The 15164-nt window shown below is 40.6% G+C and overlaps 1 protein-coding gene across 3 annotated transcripts; it reads right to left on the minus strand.

The window, feature by feature from the left end:
• Positions 1-812: 812 nt before the first annotated feature.
• On the minus strand, positions 813-5304 carry LOC140464772 (parvalbumin, thymic CPV3-like). 3 transcript variants are annotated; one of them, XM_072560265.1, is made up of 5 exons: positions 5247-5304; positions 4221-4288; positions 3992-4124; positions 1341-1450; positions 813-1069 (listed from the first exon to the last, which is right to left on the minus strand). In XM_072560265.1, the coding sequence occupies exons 2-5, from the start codon at positions 4279-4281 to the stop codon at positions 1044-1046; spliced, it is 330 nt and encodes a 109-aa protein (XP_072416366.1). In that variant the 5' UTR covers positions 4282-4288; positions 5247-5304; the 3' UTR covers positions 813-1043. The 3 variants fall into 3 exon arrangements, with proteins under 3 accessions (XP_072416366.1, XP_072416364.1, XP_072416365.1); XM_072560263.1 differs by having other exon boundaries at positions 5201-5293; XM_072560264.1 differs by having other exon boundaries at positions 4221-4291; positions 5201-5293.
• Positions 5305-15164: the final 9860 nt, after the last annotated feature.

Consider the following 15164-nt stretch of genomic DNA (forward strand, 5'->3'; position numbering starts at 1 on the left):
TCTGCATGATAAAATTCAACTTTTAATTCAGGTTCTTTCAATATTCTCATAACATGATGATCAAACTCTTAAATGGAAATAGATTGTTATTTTAAATTTGCTGTTTAAGCATGACAGTCATTGGCTATCTATGAATACATAAACACTTATGTTCTGGGAAATGTATAGGACATAAACTATATGATAGGTAACAGCAAGTGCCACATTTTTCTCTTCAGGTGAATATGGAAGCTTCCAGGAAGCTGTTTGAAGAGCAGTAAATAATTCTGTTAATATCCTAGCCAACATTCTTTCCTCAACCAACAGAAGAAGAAAAAAATGATCAGGTCATTCACCTTGTCATGATCAGGTCATTCACCTTGGCATTTTGCATAACAGCCACTATACTTTAAATGTAATCTATTTGACACTAGGTGCTTTGTGCCCTCCTGAGGAGGTGTAGGTGATATATAAATGAAAGCTCTTTCCTCAATTGATGGAACTTGGTGAAAAACAGAAGTTCAAAGATATTGCAATATAATAGAAGCCTCTGTATGAAGGATTGGGAAATGCAGCCAAAAAGATGAAACCCAAGGGACTTCCAAAGGATACTAGTTTTGTTGCAAATTGTGTTCCCATCTGCATAAACCCCATCTCCAAAAGAGAGAGACATCATAGAAAATTTGTATTGCATTAGATTTTAAAACCTGCAGATTTTTAACATCAGGATTTTACCCACACAAGCTCTGAACTAGCAGGGTTAAGTTTAACTTAACCCAAACTTCTGAACATTCTTGAAACAGATATGGTTGCAGACAAGAAAAGCATTTGGAAACAAGGCAAAGTTTTTTTTATTGTTTTCAGTCTTCCAAAGACATTACATGTACAGAGCTGGTTAAACCACACATTGTTCAATCAGGTTATATCCGAATGCTTGAAGTGCTTCTAACATCTCTTCAATACAACAGAAATATGTCGTTTATGCTGTACTTGTGCCATTCAAACTTGTGCCTTGTTTTTAAATGTACCTTTCCACTCAAACGGAGGTGGAAATAAATGTTGTTCTATGAGAGTACCAGATCGACAAATTCTGTAAGATGAGAACATTTGTTAGACATGGAAACTTTTGTAGTTCTTACATTCAGTGGATAGCATCAGTTGCTTTAACTATATGCTTCAATACCCCTAAATAATTTAGAAGATTTGTAAGCATGAATAAAATGCTGAAATGGTAGAAACCAAAATGATCAAAAGTGATTTTTAAACTGTTAAAGTCAAGATTTAAAAACCCATCCACGTTATGGGTTGCAGCTGTTCAAGTGTTTGAAAATGATAAGTCTTTAAAGATTAAATCAACATACCATCAGTACCAAGTCTTCCATCGCCATCTTTATCTCCTCCATCCATGAATGTCTTGGTCTCCTTGTCATTCAGCACCCTAGCTCCAGCAGAGAACCTCTGCAGAAAATACCTGGAAGAGCAAAGCCAGTTAAAAGAATGAATCCAAATGTTTTCAAAGGCCATTTGGGAACATAATCTTCATCCCATGATTTCAAGCACTTGTTATTTAACAGTACAGTAGAGATTGCTCTTGGGTAACAATGATGTCTGGTCTGGTTTCCAAATCCAATTGAAGAACTATCTATTTCTCCATTGTTGGTACAAATGACTACTGGAGGATATTGTTGTATTGCATCTCAGAAAATATTGCAATGTGCATTAGCTAATGATTTTATGGTAAAGAATTAGAACATTTAAAAAATTTACATAAAATACAAACATTTAAAAGTCTAGAATTCCTTTGTAGAATGATCACGACATTCAATAATCCATCTAGTCACAAAGCCAAGCAATACTGTTGCTGGAATTAGTTTAGATGGTGAATTATTCTTTAGCCAGAGAGCAGATGGAATGTGGAACGTTAAGTACCTTTGCACTCAAATGGAGGTGGAAATAATGTTTTTCTATGAGAGTACCAGATCGACAAATGTAGATACATTTAAGGAGTAGCTAAGCACATGAGGGAGAAAAGAATAGAAGATTATGTTGATGTATTGAGTTGTAATTTCGTGGAGGAAGGAGCAGAAGCTGTGTGGAACAAATACTGCCCTGGTCCAGTTGGGCCTGTTGGATTGTTTTTATTCTACATATGTAATTCTTAGGCCCAACAATGTCCAACTAAGGATCCAAGAAATATCCCCAATTCTGTAGAGACCAATAAGACACCAATTTCACATGGATGAGGAAAATTTCAGGCCTGTTCGGAGTTGAATGATATCTGCCAAGGTTGGAATGATAGCAGTCCAATTGGATTTGGATTCTTCAAGCAAGGGAAGTGGGGAAATTAGTATGTTGCTGTCCAGAGAAAGGACAATGAACACTGCAGAGAAAGGGCTTTTACTGTTACATATAAAATTATGCTCCAGGGTTCCTTACTTCCCAGGCAAGAAAACAAACTGTAGAAGTTGTCTCAATAATGTGCTTTTCACAAAAGTGGTGCGAGTCACTTGTTCACATGATTTATAGCTTATAAAAGCAATACAGAGGAATACGGCAATAAAGTAAGGTATGACCATTTATACAGAATCTATTAACAACCTCAGGCTATATCAAAGCACACCATTCAATGAAGTACTTTTATAATGTGACAGCTAATGTATGAACAAGATCTTGCAACAAGGTGATAATCAGCTAGTGGTGTTAGCTGAGAGATTAACATTGGTGGAGATAGGGGTAGTGAAGGCAGCACTTAGTATGCTTTCCATTATTGGTCAGAACACTGATTTGGGAGGTCATGTTTTGGCTATACAAGACATTGGGTAGGCCTCTTTTAGAAAATTGTGTACAATTCTGATCTCCCTCCTATAGGAGGGATATTGTGAAATTTGAAAGGGTTCAGAAAAGACTTAGATGAATGTTGCCAGGATTGGAAGGTTTGAGCTATAAGAAGCAGCTGAATAGGCTGGGGCTTTTTTCCCCTGGGGTGGAGGCTAAGGGGTGACCTTAGAGGTTTATAAAGTCTGAGGGGCATAAATAGGATAAATAGACAAAGTCTTTTTCCCTGTGTTGGGGGGAGTCCAGAACTAGAGGACATAGGTTTAAGGTGAGAGGGTGGAGTGTGTATAGAATGAGCTGCCATAAGACGTTGTGGAGCTGGTGCAATTAAAACATTTAAAAGGCATTTGGATGGGTACATGAATAAGAAGGGTTTAGAGGGATATAAGACAAGTGCTGGCAAATGGGACTTGATTTGTTTAGGATATCTGGTTGACATGGACGCATTGGATGGAAGGGTCTGTTTCCATGCTGTACATCTCAATGACTTGAAGATACTGGGGAGAACGTTTCTTCCAATGGTGCCAAAAGATCTTTTACATCCATCTTTGGAAGTGGAGGTGCATCGTCATTTAAATTGTCCCATTGAGGAGATCTCTGTCAGTTCAGCACTCTCTCAGTCCCAGTTTGGAGTGCCAGCCTGGGTCATGTGTTCAAATTTCTGGAGTGGGCTCCAACCCATGACCCTTGATAATGGAAGCAGTATGAGAGAGTGCCACCCACTGAGTCACAGTTGACACCACAGATGGTTATTGGTTTTGTATCTCCATGTGCATTTCTTCTCCTGAAGAGAAACAGTGGAAAAAGTGTTGGAAGGAGCAGCAGGTTGATTATCAAATCTGTTTGAAACATATAATGAGGCTTCTTCAGTACTCACTAAGTCTTGGTATGGGATCTGATCCAGATCTTTCACGTCAGTGGCAGAGGCATCATCTAGTCAGCCTCAGGAAGGGTTATTGTGCTGCAGTGTTAGTGCCCTTACCTCTGAGTCAGGAGGTCCACTTTGGAGGTCCCACCTGCTTCAGATGCATGTAATAACATTCCCGAACAGGTTGGATAGAAAATATCCCAATGCAATGGCAAACTATTCCCCCCTCCCCCCACCAAAGATTAGCTCGGAATTCACAATCATTTAAAATCCAAGTACAGAAAGGAACCCAAGCTGCTTATGTCTTACTTTAATTCATCTTCTTCGATAAACCCACTGTCATCATCATCAATAGCTCGGAAAACTTTCCTGATGTCTTCGGCGGATTTTTTAGATAGACCGCAAGTCATAAAGAATTTCTTGCAGTCGAAGGAGTTATTGGCTGTGGAAAAGACAGGGAATGTATGCATCAAATCCGACCTCCTTCCATCAAAACGGAATGATGCTGATTTACAAGAAGCAAACAGGGATACAGTACCTTGGCATTCCTTTAAAGCAGTGGAAATGTCAGCAACAGACAGAACGTCAGTGATTTCCATTGTGAAACTGCTGGGAAATTAAACATAACAGGGGGTTGAGGGGGAATAAGTGGGAGGTGCCCTTCTCTTCCCTAGCCTGCCACCCTCTCATATATCCTCCCTCTTCTTTCTGACTTTCCTCTGTAACACGCCATCACTTTTTCGCCCGCTACCCCTTCACCCTCCGTTTCTATTCTCTCCCCCTTTCGCTTTCACACACTTGGATACTGCCTTGCGCACAACTCTCTCTCACAAACACACAGTCACGATTCCTTTTCTCTCATAAAGATAACAGCCGCTTCAGAAGACGGGACCTCCAGGCAACGGCGTCCTCATTCGGATTGAAACTATTGTTATCCGCAACTGATCTTGTCGCTCGCCTTTCCTTCTCTCCATCGATTTCGGATGAGCTTGCAGTATTTGTGATGTGCATTCCCCTTGCTGACTGGGCTTCAGTCACCCCCGCACTACACAGGACACTTTTCAGGGAGCTAGCTAATTAGATCTCTTCCCCTATAGCCCTGTGTGCTTTGCCATAAATGCATTATATATTTACATTATGCCCACATTATAATCGACAGTTTCAGCTAAATGTGAACGTTATTACTCCAAGTTGCAATGCTCGCCCATGCTACTTTGGGGAACACATTTACAGAGGGGGGCATATCTTCCAGATGTTCACACGTTCCGATACCTGGAGACTGTTGACTCCAATCCAAAAAAAAAGTCCCAGGGTCCGACCCTCACACTCAACCCAAATACACTGAAGAAACTTAACCATTACATCTCCACAACTTCGTAAAGCACACGTTACTAGAGCATAGCCAAAACAAAAAGCTACTCAATGAATTTCAAAGAAGTTCCAAGTCACTTCTCAACTGCGTTTGAGAGTCGATCTATTGGGGAAACGAAGAAGGGTGAACCCCCCCGAAAGTCTCACCTCTCAGGGTAATCTCTGGGCCTTGCACCAGATGGGAGCGAAGTACCTTGTCTGCGTGAGCTCTCCTGGAAGACCTGCTTTATATGCAGTCCATTAAGGTGACTCTTTGCTGTACTTGGGTTGTGTCGCATGGATCAGATGGACAAGTTTCACCTGCTATTGAATTTCCGAACCAGCTAATGAACTGCTTCTATTTATATCCCCCCCCCCCCCCCCAGTACACCTGATATGTGTAATGTGTGTTTTGTTAGACTCTTACTTCGCATAACAAATAACTTCATAGTTGCAAGATTTGAAGGAACATTTTTTTTAAATGACGTCTAGCTTGCGTTGTAAACCGTAGTCCAGTCTCGGTTTTCCAAAGTCGCGCGCGTGTAATTACTCTCTCCCTTCCTTCCTTCGGGCAATCCAACCGTTCACTTTGTTTTAGCTGGGATATTAACGGAGCTGAACGTGAGAACAGTGTTTGCTCCATTAATGCCAAACGGGTGACTACAGAGCGAGAGTTTTCACTTTCCTGACCAGGAAGTGTGGGATTTTTAAAAATCTTGTTCCCTCATGGGATGTGGGTGTCCCGCCTGTACCAGTATTTGTTGTTCATCCTTCATTGACCTCAACAGCTTGCTACACATCATTTCAAAGGGTAAATTCAGAGTCAACCACATTGCTGTGGGTCTGGAATCACATCTAAGTCAGAACGAGTAAAGATGGCAGATTTCCTTCTCTAAAGCCTGACTATAATAGTTTCATGACACCATTACTGAAACTAACTTTCAATTCCAATACTTTTTACCTGATTGAATCCACAGCTTTTGTGGTGGTATTTGAACCTCTGCCCTCAGACCATTACCCTGGGCCTTTGGCATAATAACCCAGTGACATTATCACCACACTGCTGTCATCTGCAAACTGGCTTATAGGCTTTGTTGTGGAAAATGGAAAGGTAAGTTGAGTCAAAAAATTCAGAGTTGATTAGAAGAGGATCTACAATACTATGGCCCAATCTTTGATTCTTCTGTTCAGGAAGAGTGAGAATGTTGCATTCCACCCTGGTTCCCAATGATTTTTTCTCAACTTCTTTCACAGGATGTAGGTGTCACTGGCTTCGCCAACATTAAATGCCTATCCCTAATTGTCCATGAGAAAATTCCAATGAGCAAAATTCTAGTGAGGTGTTGTCCTGAAATACTGCAGTCCTTGGGACATGGACATAAAGAGAGTGCTGTTCGGAAGGGTGTTTAAGGATTTTGACTATTGGCAATTACAGAAAAATAAAAATGACAATTTTAATGAGATAAAGTGCAGCTAACATATTCCAATCCTACATCACCCTCAAAGGATAACTGAGAATATAAATGCATAATAAGTAAGGACACCACATGACTCTTGGAGCTGCTTTGTCATTCATTATGACTCATCTTCAACTGCACTTCTCCACCAACTCTTCATATTCCTCAATTCCCTGAAAATCTGTCTATCTCAGTCTTACATTGTGTTCCTATATTTAACAGCCATGGGAAACAATGTCTCTGTTTACCCAGTCAAATCCCTTCAGTATCTATTTGTTTCAATGACATGACCTTCATTCTTCTAAATTCCATAGAATATTGGCCCAATTCACTTAGCTTTTCATCTTGGAACAACCTTCATATCCCAGAAACTGATCTCAACAACATTTGCCGTACAACTTCATCTCTGAGGCTAATTAATCTCTTTCTGTCTGATTTTTACATATGTACCAATATAGCCAAATGCTATGCTCAAGCTAAATATCAAACCTGACAAATATAAGGGAAGCTTGTTGATGGGCAATGGAGAGAGTGATGTGAAACAATCTGGAAAATAGGAAAAGGAGGAGGCCATTTAGCTCCTTAAATCAATTTCACCATGCAATTAGTTCACAGTGATCTATTACCTAATTTCATATACCCATCTTTTCTCTAATTTCCTTAATACATTTTTTTTATAACAAAGGTATTATCAATTAACTAGCATCAATTGTCTTTTGTGGAACTGAGTTCCAAACATCTGCCATCCTTCATGTATAGACATGTTTGTTAATTGCTCTTTGCAGGAATAACTGTAACTTTTATGTTACTGTAAACCCCTAGTACTAGCCTCCCCAATGAGCTAAAGGAGTACTGTACTGCTCTATCGACATGATCTGTATCTTGATCAGATGGGCCAATGAGCTGAGGAGTGGCAGATGGAGTTTAATTCAGATAAATGCGAGGTGCTGCATTTTGGGAAAGCAAATCTTAGCAGGACTTATACACTTAATAGTAAGGTCCTAGGGGTGTTGCTGAACAAAGAGACCTTGGAGTGCAGGTTCATAGCTCCTGAAAGTGGAGTTGCATGTAGATAGGATCATGAAGAAGGCATTTGGTATGCTTTCCTTTATTGGTCAGAGTATTGAGTACAGGAGTTGGGAGGTCATGTTGTGGCTGTACAGGACATTGGTTAGGCCACTGTTGGAATATTGCGTGCAATTGTGGTCTCCTTCCTATCAGAAAGATGTTGTGAAGCTTGAAAGGGTTCAGAAAAGATTTACAAGAATATTGCCAGAATTGGAGGATTTGAGCTATAGGGAGAGGTTGAGTAGGCTGGGGCTGTTTTCCCTGGCGAGTTGGAGGCTGAGGGGTGATTGTATAGGGGTTTATAAAATCATGAGGGGTATAGGTAGAATAAATAGACAAGGTATTTTCCTTGGGGTGGGGGAGTCCAGAACTCAAGGGCATAGGTTTAAGGTGAGAGGAGAAAGATATAAAAGGGACCTAAAGGGCAACTTTTTCATGCAGAGGAGAGTGCATGAATGGAATGCGCTGCCAAAGGAAGTAGTGGAGTCTAGTACAATTGCAACATTTAAAAGGTGTCTGGATAGGTATATGAATGAGAGGGGTTTGGAGGATTTGGGCCGGATGCTGGCAAGTGGGACTAGATTAGGTTGGGATATCCGGTCGGCATGGATGTGTTGGATTGAAGGGTTTGTTTCCATGCTGTAAATCTCTATATCTCATTGATTAAAATACAAGACCCACTCTCTACCAGAGTTTTAAGCCACGTTAATACAATTTAAGTTAATAATTCAAGACTTTTAAAAATGGGGCAAACAACAATATTTTGCTACTGGGGAGAAATAACTGTGACCAGAAAGATCAGTTGGAATTTATCTCTGGAAGTGTACACTGTCTTGTGCGGATGGAGTGAATTTAATAATCAACTCTACTTAATGAAGCGTTTTTTCCCAAATGAGAGCTTCATTTCTCAGTTTGTTGATCATGGGGACTGCATTGATGCAGATAGTCAATTTATTGCATAAGTTCATATATCCATCTTTGCTCTAATTTCCTTAATACCTTTTTATAAGAAAGGTATTATGAATTAACAAGCATCCGTTGTCTTTGTGGAAGTGAGCTCCAAACATCTGCTATCAATTAAAGAACTGAGGGCTGCATCTGAACTGCCAACATTTTAATAACTTCTTTCATGGGTGTGAATGCTGCTGACAAGACTGGCATTTAATGCCTGTCACTAAATGTGCTTGAGAAGATGGTGATGATCTGTCTTCTTGAACTAATGCAGTCCATGTGGTATAGATACATTCATAGTACTTGAGGGAGGAAATTTCAGGATTTTGGCCCCATGACAATTAAGGAAAGGTAATATTGTACCAAGTCAGGATGTGACTTGAAGAGAAATTTCCTATTTGCAAATGCACTTGTTCTTCTAGGTGGCAGAGGCCACAGGTTTAGGAGTTATTGTCATAGGAAGTTTGACAGCTTGCATCTTGTTGATTGTAGGCACTGCTGTCATGGTGCATCAGTGGTGGAGGGAATGAATGTTGAACATGGCGAATGGAGTGCTGATAAAGCGGGTGGCTTCTTGTATAGTGTTGAGCTTCTTGAGTTCTTTTGGAGCTGCACTCATTCAAGGGAGCTTTTAAAAAATTCATTCATGAAATCTGGGCATCAATTTTCTAAGACTTTTGTCATCATTGTTTGCGATGCAAGATGATCCCCATCATTGAAATTCTGCTAAGGGTTGACATCTTAAACCTCACTTTTGCCTCTTTGGAGATATTGAGTGGGTTGCTAGAGATGGGTTAGGTGTAGGAAGCGGGGTTGGCTGGCTGTGGACTCTCAGAACATTCTAGTATTCAAGAGATTTGACGTTAATAATGTCTGGAGCTTCCGGCTGTCATGAAATCCAACACTTTGATGTGAAATTTTAATCATCACCGATTGAGTCATCGTTAGATCTGTTCAGTGAACACACACAATGGAAATCCCTGGATATTATTATTGATTTTGGATTTAGACACAATCTTGTTCCCACTTATGGCCATTTGACAAGGGTTGACTGAGTTTATTTTGATTGTGCATCTCATTTTGTTACTAACTTTATTACTCAGGAAAAGGTCCCAGTTATTTTACACATAACAACTACCAGGAGTTCAGTTCCTGAAGCTTGAGTCCCAAAGTGAAATTTCAGTCTCCTGTTTCTATCATCAATTATTCATTGCCTGGAAAGTAATGTATCTTTGAATGGAACTCTCTGTATAATGAATTTGCACGCGATGCATAATCAGATGAGAAACTGATGTACAAAGGACAATGTATATGCAGCAATGCTTTGTAAGACCTTAGCTCAGAAATAGATGAGTTTGATATAACTGGTTGAAATGGTGGCAGCACTCATTCTAACAGCCATTATTTGTGTGAAGAGTTAGCGTACTGCCACTTCACAGAGATTGCCAACAAGCATTTTGGAATCATTCAATGTGCAACATTCAACTGGTTTAAATGCTAATAGGAATAGAGGAAGATCAGGAGCCAATCAGCTCTATGAGCCTGATCCACCATTCACAGAGTCATAGTCATAAAGCCGTATAGCACGGAAACAGACCTCACTGTCCAACTCATTCATCCTGACCAGATGTCCTAAATTTACCTAGTCCCATTTGCCAGCATTTGGCCCATATCCCTCCAATCCTTTCCAATTCATATACCTAACCAGATACCTTTTAAATGTTGTACCAGCCTCCACCACTTCCACTGACAGCTCATTCCACACATGCACCATCCTCTGTGTGAAAAAGCTGCCCCTTAGATCTGTTCTAAATTTTTCCACTCTCACCTTAAACATATGGCCTCTAGTTTTGGATTCCCCCACGCTGGGGTAAAGACCTTGGCTACTCATGATTTTATAAACCTCTATAAGGTCACCCCTCAGCCTCCAACACTCCAGGGAAGATAGCACCAGCCTGTTCAGTCCCTCAGTGAGATCATGACTGAAATGTATGGAAACTAGTCAGTTATTCTGGTCCTGCATCTCTTCAAACCTTTGCCTAACAAAGCTCCTAAGAATCTTAATTTTTGACATTTTTAATTGAACTGAAACCTTAACAGCTTTTCTGGGAGAGTTTCCAATTTCTCATACGCTCTGTGTGAGGAAAACCTGATGATCCTCCTGAATGAATTAGCTTTAATTTTAAAGTTTGTGACCCTTGTTTTGTTTTTCCTCACTAAGGGAAACAATTTCCCACTGCCTATCCTACTCCTCAAATAAATCATCCCTTAATCTTCTGGCCAGACAGGGATATAAACTTAATCGATGCAAATGGTTCTTACAATTTAACCCTTTTTACCATTCTGGTCAGATGCCTTTTGGGAAATATTTGATAATGTAAAATAGTTCCACTATCCAACGAGTGGGTACATGCAGTAAACTTCTGTTTAATAAATCACTTTAAAAGAAAATATTAAGTTTTTTTTTTCAAAAATTCTCTGTGTGCCTGGGTCTCCAGGGTTTGCTGTTCCAACAGCAGCCAGAGCCTCCTCTATGGCACTGCTGAAAGGTCAACATTGAATTAGTTAGGAGCTCTCACTGGGTAGGTTTTCAACACCAGGGCCTTCATTCCAGGCAAAGAAGGTGTCCCCTGTGACTGATTGACATTAGATTCAGCAGACTACTCCTGGAAGAAACAACACAGGTCGCAAACCAGCCAACTGATGAGACCTCCACTGTTTAAACAAGCCTTCACCTATAAAACCAACTCTGACATCTCAAATGAAGGTAAATATTCCAAAATACTTTTGAGGAAGCACAAGGGAGTTCTCCCTTGTGCTTCCTCAAAAGTATTTTGGAATATTTTGGAGTTCTCCCTTGTGCTTAGGTCACTATAAGCTTCTCAAACATTTCAGCAAACATATCCTTTGGTTGTTGGTTAATGTGGGAGCTGGCTGTGTGCAAATAGACTGCTGCATTTGCTACAACAGTTAATGACTACACTTGAAGATATTTAATTGGTTGTGAAGCACTTTGGGACAACCTGGTGTGTAAAAGATACTGCAAAATTCCATTCATTTAATTTCAATTCAAATTCCAATTTCTCTAATGGTATTTTATCCTTGAGATTCAGTTTTGTAACCTAATAATGTTAGAGTGTGGGAGGTACGCTTTACATCGGAATTAGAGAGGTGAAGAGAATTGACTATTCTTTGAGCTCAATGAATGAAACAAATCATAAACCTAATCAGCAGAACAATCTGTTTAATATTGTTGTCATCCGGCTGGTTCTCAGGTGACTCTTGGGTGTCTGTTGTTAAAAGGTCTGAGAATGATAGTGCTTGATCAGGTTCCAGGTAGGAACAGTCTTATTCACACTGCTCCACTTGGCTCACACAAGACGATTAACTGTCCTGTTTCACAGCAAGTCCTTGTGTCTGAATGCACCATGATTAGATACTGACTCAGAACTCCTGGAAACTTAAATTTTCAGAAAGCAAGGAGAAAGAATCCACACTCTCAAAACATTTACATTGAAACAAAGTGGTATTTTTAAAGTGTTAATGGTGAACCCTGAGTGTTTGTGCTTCTCAGAGTTTCATAGAATTGCATTGAATGCACAGTACAGAAACAGGCCCTTTGGTCTAACTGATCTATGTTGACATATATATTTGACTTTATATTGTTTCATTCTTCTTTATCTCACATTATCAGCCCTTTATTTATTTCATTCTTGTCTGTTTTGTTTAAAATATATGTTTATTGAAAAATAGATTTTTAAATATTTCAACAAATACAAAACAATATAAATTCAAAACAATACAAAGAAAAAACACCAAAAAAAGTTAAAAAATCCAAACCACCCTCATGTACAAATGTATATTTATGTATATATTAAAAAAATTTAAATCCCAACTATTTTCAGATACCAAACTAACAAGATAATCTTTCTTGCGCAGAAAGTGAGGATGTTGAAACTTTTTTTTTCTTATGCGCATCTACAGGGAACATACTGGGCAGCCCAAGAAGGAGAGAGATTGGGAACTTCTCCATCCTTACACCCAAAATCCCCACCACTGCACCTGCCACAGCATTCCAGTATGTTTGGACCCGATCACAAGACGAGACAATGGGTAAGAGTCCTTGTACCAACCATGCACTTGGGACATGTTGAAGATACTCCTGGTGTAAATTTTGACAAACGATCTGGAGCCAAGTGGACCCTGTGGAGAATCTTCACCTGTAAAGCATGGGTCCTATTGCAAATTGATAGGTTTCTTGCATTTTCCCAAATATCTTCCCATGCCTCTGAGGAGACCTCAACAGCGAGCTCTCTCTCCCACACCCTGCAGAATCAATTGAACTCATCCGAGGAGCCGCCGCCCCCACCCAGTTGATGACGTAAAATGCTGACAGAAAGTGTACTCTTAGCACTGAGCACCCTCCTCTCAATGTTGGATTTGTAGGGATCAGTCAAAGGTGTAGTCTTTTTTTGAATAAAATCACTAACTTGAAAACAACAAAAGAGATCCCTGTTAGATAGCTCGTATTTCTGTGCTAACTGACCAAAGGACATCATTGTGTCTCCCTCAAATAAATCGCCCATGCAAGACACACCCCTTGCTGCCCAATGTTTGAAACCTGAATCTATCATCCTTAGTTGAAGACCCGGCATACCCACTATAGGTGCAGAAAAAGATGTTTTGCCAATATTGCCTTCCCTCTGCCAAATTGCCCTCCTTGCTTTAACAGTATTGATGACTATTGGGTTATGGCAATATTCCTTAACTGTCCTCATTTTGTCCAAAAACAGCAAGCTAGTAAGGGGTTTTAATATCTCCCCACAAGCCCAATTACTCACATAATATAAAAGTCAGCTTAGTTGATAGTTTTTAATGTCCGAGAGACCCACTCCCCCCAGCCTGTGAGGCAACTGCAGTTTAGTTAATTTAATAAGGGGCCTCTTACGATGCTAAATAAAAGAGCTGAACCAGCCGTTCAGTCTCCTGAACGTATGGTTATTGAAAATCGGAGGAGCATCTGTATAGGGTACAACAAATGGGGAAGAAAATTCATCTTAATAAGCGCTATCCGACCTAACCATGAGATTGGAAGCGCCTCTCATCTTTGAAGGTCTTGTTTGATTTTGTTGAATAATTGATCAAAATTAGCTGTAAACAATTGATCTAGAATTGGAGTAATGAATATGCCCAAATACACAAACCTCTCCCCCTCCCCCCCCCCCCACCACCCCATGCCCACTTAAATGAGAATTGATATTCGCCTTCAAGACCTAACACCTTTGTGACACCATTGATAGGCATTGCCTCTGATTTTGCAAGATTAATCTTGCACTCCGAAAAAGTGCCAAATGAGCTGATGCATTGTATCAGGCGAGGCGTCTGCATACAACGAAATCTTATGTAATTTTGACCCCACTTCTGGAGCCAATATATTAGGATCCCTAGGAATGGCCTCCGCCAACAGTTCCATCACCAATTTAAAAAACAATGGTGAAAGGGAACAGCCCTGCCAACGGCCCCTAAAAATGTTAAAGTTGCTTGATCATACCCCATTGGTGATGACCGCAGTGAGAGGGTCACTGTGGAGAACCTTTACCTATCTTAAAAAGGCTCCGCCCAAACCAAACCGCTCCAGAGCATAAAAAAGATACAGCCACTCGACACAGTCAAATGCCTTCTCTGCATCTAGAGAAATCACCAACTGCTGTATTGACTGTTGTTGACAGCGCTTGAATTATGTTAAGCAGCCTCCTCACATTATTGGAGGATCTGCAGCCCTTTATGAAGCCCATCTGGTCCTCTGTCAAAGTAAGCCTTCTCGGCTACCTTCAACAGTGCTTCAAGGAGACTTTGCTGCTCGCCCTTCTGCCGCTTCATACTGGCAAGGTAGGAAATAACTAACCCCCTGGCATAGGCTTTGGCAGTTTCCCAAAGGACGAATGGGCTACTCACAGAGCCTGAGTTAATACCTAGGAACACCATAATTTCCTGAGAGAAATACTCCATAAACTTATTATCCTTCAGGATAAAGGGGGATCCATTCACCAGTGCTTGGGCCCTTAATCTTAACCAACAGGTACACTGGAGTATGATTAGAGATGGTAATATTACCAATCGTACAAGATACCACCAAGTCCGGGGTTGCCAAGGGAATATTCTTCCCCATTTATCAGGGCTTTGATATTACAAACCTCTCGTGTATGTCTTTAATACACTCTAGTAACTTAAATGGGAGTTTCCTCCTAACCACTCCCCTACTTCTGGAATTAAACGATGAAAAGTAAACCCAATCAAAGCTATTCTGCTCTAGCTTCAAATGCTCCCTATCATCCAAGTGTGTCTTCTGTCCGGCAAGGTGGCACAGTGGTTATCACTGATGCCTCACAGTGCCAGAGACCCGGGTTCAATTCCCGCCTCAGGCAACTGACTGTGTGGAGTTTGCGCATTCTCCCTGTGTCTGCGTGGGTTTTCTCCGGGTGCTCCAGTTTCCTCCCACAGTCCAAAAATGTGCAGATTAGGTGAATTGGCCATGCTAAAGTGCCTGTAGTGTTAGGTGAAGGGGTAAATGCAGGGGAATGGGTCTGAGTGGGTTGCTCTTCGGAGGGTCGGTGTGGACTTGTTGGGCCGAAGGGCCTGTTTTCACACTGTAGGTA

The sequence above is a fragment of the Chiloscyllium punctatum genome, chromosome 40, assembly GCF_047496795.1.
Source record: "Chiloscyllium punctatum isolate Juve2018m chromosome 40, sChiPun1.3, whole genome shotgun sequence".
Lineage (NCBI taxonomy): Eukaryota > Metazoa > Chordata > Chondrichthyes > Orectolobiformes > Hemiscylliidae > Chiloscyllium > Chiloscyllium punctatum.